Below are 17,730 nucleotides of genomic sequence, written 5' to 3'. Positions count from 1 at the left end.
AAAGGACGCAGATTTCATCCATGAACTCAATTTCAAACCCCCCTCCCCTCTCTGGATGATGGGGGTATCATTGAAAATCCCACACTTCTAATCATGGGTTGGTCTTTCTGGTGACACCCCCCGCTGCAGGAATCCACCCAGAGTCATGCCATTAGAACAAGAGATGCTTCTATCACCCAGGAAATTCCAAGGGATTTAGGAACTCTGTCACAGATGAGGTCAAAGACCAAATATTTAATATTTACTTATTAAAGATTGCCTTTCAAAAAAAACAAAAACAAAAAACAAAAAACAAAACAAAACAAAACAAAAAAGACCAAATATTTGAACAAAAGATGCCTCTGGTACTCTTTTCACTTAGGGAATTACAAGGATTTTAGCAGCCTTGTGTCAGAACTAGGGGCAGAGACCAGTGTATGTTTTTTATTCTTTCATAAAAGGTTAGCATCATAGATACACTTATGAGATAATCGGTGAACTGGAACATTCATTAAAAAAATAACCAAAAAAATGAAGCAGACACACAAAAAGATAGAAAATATAAAGGAGAATTAATAAAGACTGAGGATAGAGTGAGGCCTATACATAGTTTTTGGGAGCAATTACAGAGAATCGGAGAAGCAATGCGAAGATCTCAGGACTGAGAAAACTTCAGAACTGACCAAACATCCTGCAACACAGACTTAGTCAGCAAGCAAAACCCGGCAGGAAATCCGAGTCTAGACTCATCAGTGAGTCTATGACTGCATAGAACACCAGCTGCAAAAGTCAAACTATGAAAACAACCAGAAAGAAAAGACTCATTACCAACTAAAGAGAGATAAAATTTAGTGAAATAAAAACAATAGAAGCAGGGAAAATGTTGTAATAAATCTGTATTTGGTCTTTCCCTGGTTCCCAGCACAGTTTCTTAAAACTGTTGGACTCTCTGGAGTCCTAAGTGTCTTCTGCATCCTGATATGATGACTAATGGCTGGGGGCCCCCTGCAGAGCTTCAGGATAAGAGACCTGAAAGACCCCCAGCAGCCAGGGAGGCAAGACGGACTGGACGACCAGCGATTTAATCAACTATGCCTGTATAAGAAAACCATCATAAAACCTCCTACACAACAGATGTGGGGAGCTTCCAGGATGGTGAACACACTGAGGTGGGGACAGGGTAGTTCCATGAGGGAGGACCTCCTCACTCCTTCTCCCTTACCTGGCCCTGTGCATCTCTTCCATTTGGCTATTCCTGAGTTGTAGCCCTTACAGTAAATCAGTAAATGTTTGTAAAGTGCTTTCCTGAGTTCTGTGAATTGTTCTAGCATATTACCAACCCTGAAAGGGGGGTTGTGAGAACTGTCAAATTTACAGCTGGTCACCACAAATATAGGTAACAATCTGGGACTTTGGGCTGGCACCTAAAGTGGGGGCAGTCTCACAGAACCAAGCGCTTGGCCTGTGGGATCTGATGTGAACCCCAGGTAGTGAGTGTCAGAATTAAGTTGAATTGTAGGACACTCAGCTGGGTGGGTAGGACACCCAACAGAGTTGTAGAATTAGTAGGTCTGAGTAAAATAGACACATTTTGTGTCAGAGCTTCTGTGAATAAAAAAACAGATCAAGAGTGTGGAATGTCTTCAATGTCCTGCCCTGTGGTCATAAAGCTTATGCCTGAATGCCACCAGGGAATGAACTGAGACCTGCTTGTCAATGGACCTGCCATATCAGGGAAAAACTGATGGAAATCTATCCCCACATCATTGAGAGATTACAGAGAGAAGAGAATAGACTTGGTAGAGTCTGCAAATTCTTAACACTGCTGATATTATCACATTCTGATTATTTTACGTGACATGGAGACCCATTTGGAAAAACGAAAATTTAGGTTCCTACCTAATATCACACTTGAAAATATCTTTTCCCTGTTTCAAGTTAACCATAAAATAAAGGAACATATGATGTTCACGTTACAATCCAAAATCCATAGAAAAATAATAAATTTTGTGAAAGGAAAAAATTAAAACATCTGTGTTGAAAAAGATATCATGAACAGAGTGAAAAGAAAAGTGACAAGCTGGGAGATGTTTTTTTAATAAACAAAATAAAGGACCAATACACAGTGGTTAATTCTCATTAACTGGTAAGAAAAAAATGTTTTTCTAAATGTAAAAGGCATTTCGCAAGAGAAGAAATCCAACTGGCCGACAAGTAAATAAGGATTCCAACCTCAAAAGAAGGCAAAAGAATATTGGACCAATCCAATTGTTGAAAATTATGCAATCTTGGGGCACCTGGGTGGCTCAGCCAAGTGTCTGCCTTCAGCTCAGGTCATGATCTCAGGGTCCTGGGATCAAGTCCCACGTTGGGCTCTCTGCTCAGTGGGGAGTCTGCTTCTCCCTCTCACTCTCCCTCTGTGCACTCCCGCTCTCAAATAAATAAATAAAATCTTTAAAAAAGAGAGAAAATTTAGCAATCTGATCCTGTCCTATTAGCACCGGGAAAGATCTCAGGCATGGATCAAGCACATACCATTTAGGAGGCACTCACTAAATGCTTCACATCGTTTAACTCCTTTTGCGGAGTATGATTACAGGCAAATGAATTTTGTAGTTAATAGTCACCAATCAGTTGCGCTTATTATTCCTTCAGATGCTTGAATTATAGCATCTTAAACCAACAGATTATGTCCTTTGGAGTATGATTCCACTGATACACAAAATGTTGTGATAGTTGTGTTTACAAACACAAATATACATAAACCTAAATACATTTCTAAATGGGCATGTGTATACAGATGCACACACAGGTTCAGTGACAGCAAGAACACACCAAGTTTCTGAAGTGGTACGAAGCAATGAGGAAAGGGGACAGAAAGAGGGAATTTTTTTGCCCATGTATACTCCATCATGAGGATTTTTTTCCTTTAAAAGGTCCTCATGAGAAAAAAATAATAAAAGGTATTCATGGGGGGCTTCTGGGGGGCTCCATTGCTTGGGCGTCCAGCTCTTGATTTCGGCTCAGGCTCAGAGTGACCTCAGAGTGGTGGGATCGAACCCTGCATAGGCTCCAGGCTACCCTCTCAGAGGCTGGGATTCTCCCTCTCCCTCTGCCCCGCCCCCCACTTGTGTGTTTTCTCTCTCTAAAATAAATAAGTAAGTAAATAAATAAATCTTTAAAAAAAATGATACTCATGAGTCATTTGTACAAATATAAGAAACAAAAGCAATAAAGGAAGAGTACGTAAAAATTAGATCTTAAAATGGAAAAGGATAACACATTTTCTGGGATAACATGAAGTTATACAGCAAACACTCCAGAACCTTATAACTCAAGCTCTTACCAGACAAAATTTCCTGCAACTATCTAACGCCGAATCTGTAATTTAATGCCAGTTCAGCCACCCGTTCATGAAGCCTTGCATTGGTCCCCTGCAAAAATCGTGGTCACGGAGTTTCCTTGGCCTATTCCCACAGGAGACTCTGAGGAACTCTGTAATAGCAGTAGGAAGTCTGCTGCTTCCTTTATTGGAAGGCTACTGCTCACAACACTGTCTACTCCATCACCTCTAAGATTATAACATTTTCCTTGAGTCCTCAGTGCTAGAGGAACCATTCTGCTTTCTCCTCATGGTCACTGCATATCACATGATTCTCTCGTGTTGGTTTTGCACACAAGAGATGCAGTGTGACAGCTAATGTAAGCCAGAGGATCCTTCAGTTACATGTGGTGTTATAACATTCGTCATTTACTAGGAATCATATGAGCACTATGTTCTTTTTTATTTTTTTCTTAAGTAGGCTCCATGCGTGGAACCCAGTCCAGGCCTTGAACTCATGACCTCAGATCAAGACCTGAGCTGAGATCAAGAGCCGGACAGTTAACCAACAGCACCACCCAGGAGCCCCTGAGCCCTATATTCTTCCTTCTGCTTTGTGACAATGTTGGGGTTAGAGTCAAACTTTAATTCTCTGTAGATACTGAAGTGATTTTTACAAGCCTCTACACATCCATTAGGGAACAAAGGAGAGAATAAAACAAGACAAAAATCACCTGGGCATTGATCATTTTCTTCTGTTTTGAGAAATGGCCAGCAACTGCAATATTCTGTCTTTGTGTCTTCTGGATATGCTCTAAATTTCTAGTTAGAAATCTAGTCACAGTCAAAAGTGGCCCAGAGATGACACAGTTTAGGTCCTGGGATCTCCTTTTTCTTCATTCACTTCTTGTCAGGATCTGTGGGCCAAAGAACAAAATTACTTCCAGTGTTGCATTCTCTCTTGCTATGCACTCACCTTAACACATGGTCCCAGTATTTCTGTCTCTTTATTCATTCCCCAGAATTCATGCCTTAGGCATAAGACTCTGAATGTGTAGAGATAACAAGGATGGGGAATGTGGCAAAGGAGAATCGAACAGAACTATGCCTCCCTGGCAGGTAATTTTCAGATCAATTTCAGAAATGAGGCCATATGGACAGTGAGGAACAGCGAATTTTTCCTTTAAACTATGTTGCTCTCCTACCTCTTTTAAAAGTCTTTACATACCCTATCTACATACACTTCAATGTGAGGAACAATGAGCACACCAAAAAAAGGGGGAAGGAACAAATTTTAAGAAACACCTCAAAAATATAAATACTGGGAAAACAGCAGTCTTTACATACATAGGTAACCTGAGAGGAAATATCCAAAAGAATACACAAAAATTACAGAAGAATAAATACAGAATCTTAAATAAAAGGCCAATTAGGGATGCCTGGTTGCGTTAGTCGATTAAGTGGCTGCCTTGGGCTCAGGTCATAATCTCGCGGTCCTATAAATCGAGTCCCGCGTCAGGCTACTTGCCCAGCGGGGAGCCTGCTTCTCCCTCTCCCTCTGCTGCTCGCTGTGCTTGTACTCTCTCTCTCTAATAAATAAATAAAATCTGGTGAAAAAAAGGCTAATTAATTTAAAATCTGAATCGTTCCTCTCCCCCAAATCTTTCATTTCTGCAGGTTCAAAGGGATGGGCTCATGTGGGGGAGCCAAAAGAAATTAAGAAATTATATGGAGGACAGATTTGGGCTTGAAGCTTTTGAGGCATGCTAACATTCAACAACTCTGTTCCAGGAGCGAATATGAGCCCAAAGCACCAACCAGCCAGTGTTCCTGAACATGCACGCCTGTTGTCACACAACCCTGTACAGAAGACAGACGATACCAAACCCAGACCAGCTACACATATACATTAACCTCCCTTAATGGTTCCCCGATCACTGAGCTCCAAATTATTCCAGATGCGCGCCAAACGCCACCTTCATTGACAAACATTACCCCGCCAGCTGTCAATCACCTACAAGGAGAGTGACCCGCGACGACTCTGAACCCTGACTTCAGGACTCTCGACGACTCTAAACCCTGACTTCACGATTCTCGGTAGTTGATCTGTTCAGACATTCCACCACTGACCACCACAGCCCCCCACGATTGACCCCAAAGACATCTCGATTACATACAGTACAGACTCCTCCGTGCTCACCTCCAAAAACATACCCGCCCCTCGCTACCTTCACGAACTTAAGGGGCCAACAACTGACCCAGAGGCCGTTAGGCCGCCCCTCTCCTCCCCAACCCTTCTCCACAGACTGACCTACACGCGGGCAGGAGTCTCTCCTGAGCCTGCAGCGACCTCTTCAGGGCCAACTTACTTCCCTAAACTTCCTTCGCTCTAGTCCCCTCACCCAGCCTCTTTTCCCGGGAACACCTGACTGGGGTCAGCGGCGCTTCTGGCACGTTTCTATGGAAAACGGATTATGGGTTTCCGGCGCTTCCTTATGAGGTCATACAGCCGTGCGCCCGTCGCCTGGACGCCCTGGGGGCCGCCATCTTGGCACACCTGACGTACTGGAGGCGCGGCGGCCGCGTTTTCGCGGTGACAGGATGGTGAGCGTGCCAAATCCCTCGTGCTTCCTGGCCCCTCAGCTCTTACGGGAGAGTGGGGAGATGTTTAGAGGCTCCAGTTCACTCAAGGCAGACATTACATGGGCATCATCTTTGAAGGGGCAGGGCTTCTCGTGGTAAGGGACGGGGAACGGCACCAAGTATTCAAAAGCCGGGAGCCCTACCCGGTCTAAGGGGCGTGGCTCCTACCGCCTGAAGTCTCAGCAAGGTGGGAAATTAAAATAACCTCTGGGCCCCGCAGTCTCGATTCTCATTGAGAAGAGGCTCAGAAGCCGTGTCAAAATTTAAGCAGGGTGACAAGAAAGCAGGCAGTGCGCTGTGGCCGGGGAGGGTTGCGCCCGTAGCGGGTGCGCGTCAGCCCGGACGGAGTTAGGTGTCCGGGCGGCGGAGCACTAGCTGCCTGGGAGCTGGGCGAGAGTGCTTCAAGAGAGCACGGTTTGGAAAAGTGAGAGGACATGGGGTGTGCGGCGGTCGCAAAGAAGGCCGAAGCCACGGACGTTGAGCCTGTTGCCAGCCTCATCCCAACCATGCCCCTTATCCACCCTAGGCAGCCGCTTGTCCTTAAAGATTAGTCTGCGACGTATTCATGAAATGAGCCGTGGGTGTACTCCTCCCCACCGCCCCCACCCCCGCTTCTTTCGCACAGCATAATTGCCATTGGGCTGTTTCCAGTGTTTTGGATATTGCAACTGGAAATCTTACGAACATTCATGTGTAGAAAATAAAATGACCACAGAGAACTGATTTAGCACAGTATTGTGCGTCTGCAGCACCAAGCCGCCTTTGCCAGCCATTTGCAGGCCTACTACCCGTTTCTAGCCCTGCTCCAGCTCATATTCGCCCCACTCCCCTGAGGAACCAGAGATCTCGAGAACACAGGTTGTGGCACAGACGCCAGGTTAACCTGTTTGCTCCCACTATGTTCAACCCCGTAGGCCATCATCATGTTCAGAATCCACCTGATAAAATCATGTAACTACAGGTCAAAGCATGAAGTCAGTTCTTCATCATTACTATGCAGGCCTGGTCTCCTACCTGATACTAAGTCTGTACCATCTCGTTTTCATAAGGCAAGCAAGGTGATCCTAGCAAAACACAAATCAATCATGAAAATTTTCCTGTTCTCAATTATCTAATGACTGCATTACAGAATCAAATCTCAAGTGTTGACATAACCAAATTTAGGTGCTTAAAAATGTGTTGAACTTCCCCCCCAATAATCCAGGGGTGTGTGGTGAAAGATAATACAACTCCTGCATAGCAAATATCCATTTCTTCCTCTCTAACCAGGATTCAAGGGTCTTTTTTTTTAGCAAGATACCTTTATTGCATCAAGAGAAAGACTGGGTAGAGGAGAGAGGACAAGAGCCCCAGTCATAAGAGGAAGAAAGAAAAGAAAAGGAAGATCACACGCGCAATGAAGCAGGTCATGGAGGAAATGGGAACTATGAAATTACGGCAACGTTCAGAGGTGATAGGGCTATGAACAATGTAAAGGTTCTCCAGTACACTCAAGAGGAATCTTGCCTCCTTTCATATGCTAACTTTCTTCCATCTTAGACCGAGGTTCTCATGCCTTTTATTTTACTTATCCTGGGCATCCCATTCCTCTTCTGCTCCCCCCCTTTTATAGGTAAACATTTGTTCTAATAATACACATGTACACAAAACATTTTTTGAACAATTGCGTTCTATTAGAACTGCCTTACAATTGCTCATTCTTTGCAAAGATAGAGCTTTTTCTTTATAATCGATTCACCTTCATCTTCCAAGTCAATATATAATTATTTTTCTATACCACACAGGATATGTGACTCTATAAAGCAGCACCATGCAACAGACTGTTCGGCGATAATGAAATGTTCTACATCTGTACTGTCCAACACTGTAGTCACTAGCCACAAAAAACTATTGAACTCTTGAAATGTGAGCCCTTGATACTGATGAAACACATTTTCAATTTAATTTTGATTAATTTACATTTAAATTTCCACATGTAGCTAATGGGTACTGAAATTAGTGCAAAACTGTCAAGGAATATATAATCAATGTGGGGAGATAAGACATGGGCATTTTTTTTTAAATTTTTTTATTTTTTCAGCATAACAGTATTCATTATTTTTGCACCACACCCAGTGCTCCATGCAATCCGCGCCCTCCACAATACCCACCACCTGGTGCCCCCAACCTCCCACCCCCCACCCCTTCAAAACTCCCAGATCGTTTTTCAGAGTCCATAGTCTCTCATGGTTCACCTCCCCTTCCAATTTCCCTCAACTCCCTTCTCCTCTCCATCTCCCCTTGTCCTCCATGCTATTTGTTATGCTCCACAAATAAGTGAAACCATATGATAATTGACTTTCTCTGCTTGACTTATTTCACTCAGCATAATCTCTTCCAGTCTGACATGGGCATTTTTTTAAAAGTATTTGAATCTTGGATTATTTATACATCTTTTTTCTTTCCAAGTTTTTATTTAAATTCCAGTTAGTTAGACTTTGTGGTGTGTGCCTTCCTATATGTACTACAGCCATGGAGTTTCTCTCCCCAGTGAATTCTCTCGTCTTTAGTGAGCTGAGACTTCCTGATGAAGGATTCCCCACATTCACTGTATACATGCATTTCTCCATTTTGTGAGTTTTCTGATGCTTAACAAATGGGAGCCTTAGTGCCAATGGGTTTTCCAATTTCAGGCATTTTCGTATGAATTTGCTCATATTTTGTAAGGAGAAAGGATTTCCCATCTCCACCGTGTTCACCAAGGTTCTTTATTTCACAGCTTCTGTTTTAACTGACTGAATTTAAATTTGATTTCAGAATTTTCCCATGATTTTGCCTTAAAGGAAAATTATCTTGGTCCAGATGAACAGTACTTTCAAAGACATTATGTTCACACATTGTTCAATATTTAGTCGTCTTTAGAAATCTCTGGGTATGCAAGTATCACTGCAGATGATCATCAATTTCCTCGACTTCTAGGAAAGAAGAGAACAATGAATGCCCAGGTGTGGACTGGCCAGTCTCTAGTATTGAATGCATGACCTCAGGATGAAAGAATCTTTAATAATGTTCCTTATTTCTTGAACACTGGTTAAAAACACAATACACAAAACTCGAGTGGCAAAAGCAAAAAGCATATAAATGAGCTTAGATGATTCACAATGAGTAAATATAGAGTCAGCTGCTTTCTAAATAGCATCTTGCAAAAACATGCAGAGAGTAGAAAATAAGAAAGCCACTGTTAGAAGGGAAAATAGAGGTGAAAGGAAAACATCATCCAAAATTCCAAGGGCTGCATTCAGTCATTCCACAAATCCTGATAAAATGCCCATTAGGTACTGGCCACAGTGCTGGTGTTGGGGACACACAAACATCTTATTCTCACTGAGCTTATATTCTAGTTAGGGAAAATAAAATAAGCAAAGAAGAAAAAGAGGAAGCTTTAAATTATAAGAAGTGGTTTGAAGGAGTAAAGGAGATGAAGAGGGGTGGAGAAAATTAAGATACACTATGGGGTAAGACAAGTCTCAACCCGTGAGTTCAAAACGGGGAATGGGGGGATAAGGAACTTGAGGAATTAAGGTTTACTCCTAAATATTTTGCTTCAGTCAAGAGGTAAATGGAAACTGCCTTCAAGAGGGTGAATGTTACTGAGGTTCAGAATGTGGGGGAAATAAGTGGACTTTTAGAAGTACATAAACATTTAGATTTTTATTAGACCATAAAGTGCCAGAATCCAGTTGGATATATCAATGTTGAGTATTGGCTTGTGTGGACAGAGCAGTGTGAAAAACATCAGTATATAAATATTTAAGGATAAAGGATGAGCTGAAGTCATGTTCAGAGAATGCACAGATTGAAAGAAAGTTGAGGACCAAGATGTTAATCACTCAAATATTTAGACTTCTGGTTGGGAAGATCCCACCAAAGGAAACAAACTGATTATGCTGGTCAAGTATAGAAGCAGATGCTTATTATGAACAAATAGTTCAGAGAGGCAATTCAGAAGGTTGAATCCTCAGTGTTTGATTTCAGCATATCTATGATACTCCTAGGCAGTTGTCCTGTTTCTAAAATTCACTCTTTTCTTCATTCTGCATAGTACCATCACACTGGTCACATGTGTAGAGAGTAACTCTTTTTTTTTTTAAGATTTTATTCATTCATTTGACAGAGATCACAAGTAGGCAGAGAGGCAGGCAGAGAGAGAAAGAGGGGGAAGCAGGCTCCTCACTGAGCAGAGAGCCCGATGTGGGGCTCGATTCCAGGACCCTGGGATCATGACCCGAGCCGAAGGCAGAGGCTTTAACCCACTGAGCCACCCAGGCGCCCCTAGGAAGAAACTCTTACCTCAACACTCCAACTTTCAGTCTAGCTGAGGTATGTTCCCAAATAAAGGGGCAAAGATGAGAGATGATGACCATCCAGGAATTTCCAACAGACTGGATGGACACACAGAGTTCTCCAAAGGCAGATGTCCTTTTAAAGATTTTATTTTATTTCTTTGAGAAAGAGTGCAAGCTAGAGAGAGCTCAAATGGTAGGGAGGGGCAGAGAGAGAGGGAGAAGCAGACTCGTCCCTGAGTAGACTTGATGCCAGAATGCTGAGATCATAACCCAAGCCAAAGGCAGACACTTAACCAACTGAGCCACTCAGGTGCCCCGCACATGTGTTCCTAAACGTGGTAAGAAAAACACACTCGTTATGCTGTACCTATACAGATGTCACAACTGACCTTCTCCCACTTTGAAATCCCTAATGCACCGATCCCTCAACCTGCAACGGACTGCATCTTCTTCCATAATCCTACATTTATGTCTCCATGCTGGTATCAGTTAAGCAGCAGGAAAGACCACTTGCCTCCTTTGGAACCAAGATTGAAGCCAGCTATACATTGTTTTTCCTAACCCCTGGCTATTCCTTATTATTGCTATACAGTTACTACAAGGTAGAAATTAAGACTACCCAGAGCTAGAAAAAAACAAAGTAAAAGACCCTACAATAATGCTATCTCAAAGAACCCAATTACTAATATATAAAATCTAAACACTCAATGTGGCAATAAAAGTTAACATTACCTTGACTACCCCATTTACCCATTTCCATTCCACTACTTGCCCCACAAATAGCCTCTGACACTGGCCTTCAGATGGCTAGCTTCAGACCAATCTGTGGTAGTCTTGGCCATGGCTTTGCACATTTCCTACTACTTATGCCTCCATCCTTTGTCCTTCATTATATATATATATATATTTTTTTAATATAAATTATATAAATTATATATAAATATATATATATATATATGTATATATATATATATTTAAGATTTTATTTATTTAGAGAAAGAACATGCATAAGCAAGGGAAGGGGCAGAGGGAGGAGAGAGAGAATCTCAATCAGACTCCGTGCTGAGCATGAAGCCCAATGCAGGGCTCCACGGCATGACCCTGAGATCATGACCTGAGCTGAAATCAAGAGGTGGATGCTTAACTGACCGAGCCACCCAAGTGCCCCACATGACCTTTATTTAAAACCTAGATATGCTCCCACATATCATGCCATCATTCCCCATGCTCTCTATATAACTATAGGTTCTATTTCCTCTAGATTTCCACAAGATCACATCTTTACTAATCATTTTGACACATAACCTCAACCTTGAAATCTAGCAGAAACACTTTGTGTTCAAAATCTACGTTGCAGGGGCGCCTGGGTGGCTCAGTTGATTAAGGGTCTGCCTTCAGCTCAGGTCAGGATCTCAGAGTCCTGGGATCAAGCCCCACATCGGGCTCCCTGCTAAGTGGGGAGTCTGCTTCTCCCTTTCCCTCTGCCCCTCCCCCTGCTTGTGCTCTCTCTCTCTAAAATAAATAAATAAAATCTTTAAAAGAAAAAAGCGTAGGGGGAGCCTGGGTGGCTCAATTGTTAAGCATCTGCCTTCAGCTGAGGTCATGATCCCAGGATCCTGGGACGGGGCTCCACATCAGCAACTCAATGAGGAGTCTGCTTCTCCCTCTCCCACTGCCTGCCGCTCCCCATGCTTATGTGTACACACACACTCTCTCTCAAGTAAATAAATAGAATCTTTTTTTAAAGAAACCTATACTGCATACAGATTTTCATGTATGAAAATGTCATATATTCACCACAAAATGTCATATATTCACCACAAAAATCTTTGCCTCTAGAGAGTATTTTTTGCTTCCGTTGAAATTCAGCATTTTAGCTGTGAGTCACCAAGTAAACTGCCACAACAGCATCCTCTAGAGAACTTTAAATACTGACATCCCCAGACTTGCACCCAAAATCTAACCAACCGGACCGAAAGAGAGAGGCCTGGATACATGCATTATGCACACAGTCTCCCAACGAGAGCCTAGGCTTTAAGAAATATTTGAAAAATAGATGGATACAGTATTTTCAAGGCTGCGTTTCAATGGTCTGGGCACAAAGTACAATGAGAATTCATAGAAGGAAGACACAACGGAGTGGTCAAAGACCATGTCATGAAAAGAGAATTTAAAGTGAAAAAAGTATACATATACGCAACTGTACGAACAGGAAGACAACAGTAATATCACCTTCCTGTCCTGGGATCATGGCCCAAACTGAAGGCAGATGCCCAACCAACTAAACCACCCAGATGCCCCAGCACTTACTTTCTTGAAAGACAGTTTTATTCTGCTTCTAGAAAATTAGCCTCTCTGAGATCTTCCAACCTCACCACCTCTTTAACTCACACTATTCTTTCTTTCTTTCTTTTTTTAAGATTTTATTTATTTATTTAACAGAGAGAGAGATCACAAGTAGGCAGAGAGGCAGGTGGCGGGGTTGGGTGGGGGGGAAGCAGGCTCCCCACTGAGCAGAGAGCCCGATGTGGAGCTCGATGCCAGGACCCTGAGCCGAAGGCAGAGGCTTAACCCACTGAGCCACCCAGGCGCCCCACCCCCCACTATTCTTTCTTAACTACTTTAGTAGATACTTGTTTTTCTAAACTTTTAGAGGACCCTAAACTTATAAAGAAGATGAAGAAGAAGAGAAGGTGGAAGAGAAAGTGATTTTAGTTCCTCAAGAAAATTTCTGAATTCACACAGGAGTTTCTGTGAACTTAGGAGCCTTTATAGAGAATAAGAGCTTAACTCATCAAAGTGAAGGCAAGCTTTAACGAAATCAGAACAGAGCAAGAGACAGAAAATAGAACCTTTGGTCAATTTCAGAGTGGATAAAGTGAAGTGTCTTAATTCACTCAGGTTGCTATAACAAAAAACAATAGAAATTTATTTCTCATATTTCTGGAGGCTGGGAAGTCCAAGATCAGGGTACCAACAGATGTGGTGTCTGAGACCTCCTTTTTCATAGACAGTGCCTCCCAGCTACAACCTCCTATGGCAGAAGAGGCAGGACCTTCATAACCTAATCACTTCTCAAAGGCCTCACCTCTTAACACCATCCCCTTGGGGGTTAGGATTTCAACATCCCATCCTAACCTTGAGAGGACACATTTAGTCTAGAATAAGTTAAGAACCCACGGAAACACACAGATCAGATGACGCTGTGGGCACAGCATCCAAAGTGAGGTTGAACGCTAGGAAGGAAAATCACTAGTTTGCAATGGAATGGGAAGATAAACTAAGTGGAATACTATGTTGAATTCAAAAGTCTATGTTCGGAGTAATGCCCGGAAGGTGAGATTTCATAGTAAGGGAGGTAGGAGGTAGAAGAAGTAGGTAGAGACACTGTTATAATGAATTTAAAAAGGAGATTTGAGTTGGGGTGCTTGGGTGGCATGGTCAGTTAAGCATCTGACTCTTGGTTTCAGCTCAGGTCATGATCTTGGGGTCTTGAGACCAAGCCTGCATTGGTGGTCTCACTCAGCACAGAGTCTATTTAAGATTCTCTCTCCCTCTGCCCCTTGCCACCACTCACACACACTGTTTCTCTAAAATAAATAAATAAATCTAAAAAAAAAAAAAAGAGGCGATCTTAGAAATGTAGGAAGAAGAGAACCAAACAACAACAACAAAAAATAAGATGTACATAAAACAAACAGGGATCCGCTCTCTGAAGAACAAAAGGGGCATAGTTTCCTCGACTCCTATAAAGAAGCTCTCGTGAGGGAAGGAGGTTATGAGCGGGACAGCTGTTTAGACATCCTCAGACACTGTCACAGCTCTGGAGTCTTCCCTGACTCATGGGAACGTGACTTCCTCAGCCGTCCACCTTGCTGTTCTCACCCACTCACCTGACTGGGTTCAACTGTGGACTTCCTCTTTTTCTTTTTCTTTTTTTAAAGATTTTATTTCTTTCTTTATTTGTCAGAGAGAGAGAGAGAGAGCGCGCATGCGCACAAGCAGGCAGAGTGGCAGGCAGAGGCAGAGAGAGAGCAGGCTCCCTTCCAAGCAAGGAGCCCGATGTGAGACTTGATCCCAAAATCTTGGGATCATGACCCGAGCCAAAGGCAGCAGCTTAACCGACTGAGCCACCCAGGTGTCCGGGTGGACTTCTTCTTCTATCACCCACAGTTGTTGCCCTCATTCCAGCTCGGGGAGCACATCTGGTTTGCTAGCTTGATAAACTGCTTGTGGAAAAGAGAACACTTCGAAATGGGCTGGGGTCCGTCAAGATGGAGGAATGCTACATTTGAAGGACGGAGACAGTTTTCACATCTGCAACCCAGAGGCTTTTCTCTCAGGAGACAAGTCGTTATATACTCTTGTCTGAAACGAGAGAAGGATCTGAGAATCTACCACTTGGGAGCACTGCAGATACTCAAAAGCGTTAAGTGGCTGACAGAGGAAAGACCACTGATGGGTCCCTCTGAGTGACACAGGGGAGCTTCCTCACCCATGGACACCAGGTTCCTTTAATTTCCCAACATCACATCCTGGTGCAGGTCCTCCTGGGCGGGGGCCAGGAGCTGTGACTCTTCCCAGGTGAAGTCCATGGCCACAAATTCCTGTAACAATAGGTCCTCTTTAACATGAGTGTTTCCCATTTATTTATTTATTTATTTATTTATTTATTTTAATTTATTTGACAGACAGAGATCACAAGCAGGCAGAGAGGCAGGCAGAGAGAGAGAGAGGAAGGGAAGCAGGCTCCCTGCCGAGCAGAGAGCCCGATATGGGGCTCGATCCCAGGACCCTGAGACCATGACCTGAGCCGAAGGCAGAGGCTTAACCCACTGAGCCACCCAGGCGCCCCCCCATTTATTTTTTTAAAGATTTTTTTTATGTAATCTCTACACCTAGTGCAGGCCTTGAACTCACAACCTTGAGATCAAGGGTCGCATGCTCTATATACTGAACCAGCCAGGGACACCTCCCTTTTACTGATACAGAGGTTATGTAAAGGAAGTTATTCTGCTTATTTTCACCATATATGCTGCATTAATATAAGCAGTTAAAAAAAAAAACACTTTGTAGGGGCATCTGGGTGTCTCAGTTGGTTGAATGCCCAACTCTTGATTTCAGCTCAGGTCATGATCTCAGGTCCTGAGATTGGCCCCATTCCGGGCTCTCTGCTCCCTCTTCCTCTTTTCCTCCCCCCACCCTCCGTCTTCCTCTTTTAAAAAATGTTGTAAGGAATAAAGTATTTTAAAACATCTAAAGAACAGGAACTATAAACAGACAAGTAGGCAGATTTGAGGAAAAGAGTATTTCTGAAAACAGAAACACACATATTTTAAAAGCATATTAGGGGGTGCCTGGGTGGCTCAGTGGGTTAAGCCTCTGCCTTCGGCTCGGGTCGTGATCTCAGGGTTCTGGGATCGAGCCCCGCATCGGGCTCTCTGCTTGGCAGGGAGCCTGCTTCCTCCTCTCTCTCTCTGCCTGCCTCTCTGCCTACTTATGATCTCTGTCAAATAAATAAATAAAATCTTAAAAGCATATTAGAGGCATTGAAGGGGCAGTTAATGGATTAGAAATTACCCAAATTGCAGCATGGAGCTATGGAAACTAGGGAGAATATTCTGCAAGGGCATGATAATTTGCTGAGAACTCACTGAAAGCTGTTACACTCAGTTACCGTTGATGATAGTTAAAGGACACAGATTAACATCAGCCAAGAAAAGTGGCACAGAAGGCAGAGTACAGGAAAGTTCCAAACAAGGAGCTTCCAGCTGTCCTCCCACAATGGAGTTATGGGCAGTGTCACTTCCTCAGCACAAACTTGTGACCACAGGCAGGGGGAACTGCCAACAGAGAAAGCTCACCTGAGCCTTGATCTCCACTCTCTATCAGGGCTCGATCACGTCAACTGGGCAGGACACATACATGGCTTTCAGTCTCCTGCTTCTCTACAGACCCAGACACTCCTTGATACACAGCCCCACCCCAAATCACACTGTGTCTTTTCATTTGCTGTCTTAATCTCTAGCCCTTCTATAATAAATGTAACCTTGAGTATAACAGGTGTTCTGAGTTCTGAGTCTTCTTAGCAAATTATCAAACCTAAAGATGGTCTTGGGGACCCCCAACATAAAAAGGAACTTGTTTGCTAAATATATATATAATATACGCATAAATATTAACCATTTAAATATATATACATATTACCTTTACTTTTTTAAAAAAAGATTTTATTTATTTATTTGACAGAGATTACAAGTAGGCAAGAGAGGCAGGCAGGGAGAGAGAGGAGGAAGCAGGCTCTGCGGAGAAGCAGAAAGCCCAATGCGGGGCTCGATCCCAGGACCCTGGGATCATGACCTGAGCCAAAGGCAGAGGCTTTAACCCAGGCGCCCCTTACCTTTACTTTTTAAAGAAAACTACCTACTTGAATCATGTATGCGTTTTTTTTTCCTTTTTTTTTTAATTTTTAAATTTATTTTCAGCGTAACAGTATTCATTGTTTTAGCACCACACCTAGTGCTCCATGCAATATGTGCCCTCATGTATGCGTTTTAAAGATAAAAGTTTCAAATGATTATAGATAGATAGACAGGAAGAAATAAAAGAAAGTAAGGAAAAGAAAAGAAGGAAGGAATGAAGGAACGAAGGAAGGAATGACTATTAACCTAATCTCTAGGCCTAATCTCTAGGAACTTCCTGAAAGTTCCAAGCTTTTAGTCAAGGGTAAACAGTCCCATTCTGCAGACATCCAGGAGCCCACCAAGAGTCACTTTATTAGAACTAAAGATACTTCTATCACCAGAAGTTCCAAGGGATTTAACAGATACTCCTATTATCCCTATAGCTCAGGAAATTACAAGGGTTTTAGAAGCTCTGAGTCAGGAACTAGGAGCAGAGACGGAATATGTATTTCTTACTATGTCACACTAAGCCTTTGGAATCAAAGATCTCGCTCAGGAACCACCTTAACCTTAACCACTTTCTACAGATTTCCTCATTTCCTTCAAATTCACAGGGGCCCTTATCACTCAGCCTGCATCTCAGATAGCAAGGCAATTTGGTTCAAGGCCCAGAAACTTCCTGACTCTCTAACATCATCAGAGGAAAAGGTGCAAAGACCAAAGGCAGGGATACTGTGGGCAGAAATCAGTGAATACAACTTTTAGAGACATTCAAGGCACATCCCTCCAAAATCAACTTTCCTTTTCACTTGAACCTCCATGGTCCTCCATGAGGAACAGCTGAAGAGCTTCCACTTCATTTTCCAGCCTAAAGCGCTTTCAATACAATGGAATTTGGGGAGCCTGGGTGGCTCAGTCGGCTAAACGTCCAACTCTTGATTTTGGCTCAGGTTATGATCTCAAGAGTTCTGAGATCAAGCCCTGTGTCGGGCTCTATGCCTGGCATGGAGTCTGCGACTTGGGATTCTCTCTCCCTCTGCCCCTCCCCCCACTCACA

General features: G+C 43.0%; 1 protein-coding gene across 1 annotated transcript in view; it reads right to left on the bottom strand.

The window, feature by feature from the left end:
• LOC125088919 (zinc finger protein 432-like) overlaps positions 1–5,756 on the bottom strand; it is a 32,056-nt gene extending 26,300 nt beyond the window's left edge. The window contains 2 exon segments of the mRNA XM_047710547.1: positions 4,036–4,218; positions 5,613–5,756. Coding sequence (XP_047566503.1) covers positions 4,036–4,050 — 15 coding nt within the window. The 5' untranslated portion in view covers positions 4,051–4,218; positions 5,613–5,756.
• Positions 5,757–17,730: the final 11,974 nt, after the last annotated feature.

The sequence above is a fragment of the Lutra lutra genome, chromosome 17 (genome assembly GCF_902655055.1).
Source record: "Lutra lutra chromosome 17, mLutLut1.2, whole genome shotgun sequence".
NCBI classification, from domain to species: domain Eukaryota; kingdom Metazoa; phylum Chordata; class Mammalia; order Carnivora; family Mustelidae; genus Lutra; species Lutra lutra.
The sequence above is the reverse complement of the archived record's forward strand: the minus strand, read 5'-3'. Positions and strand labels throughout refer to the sequence as shown.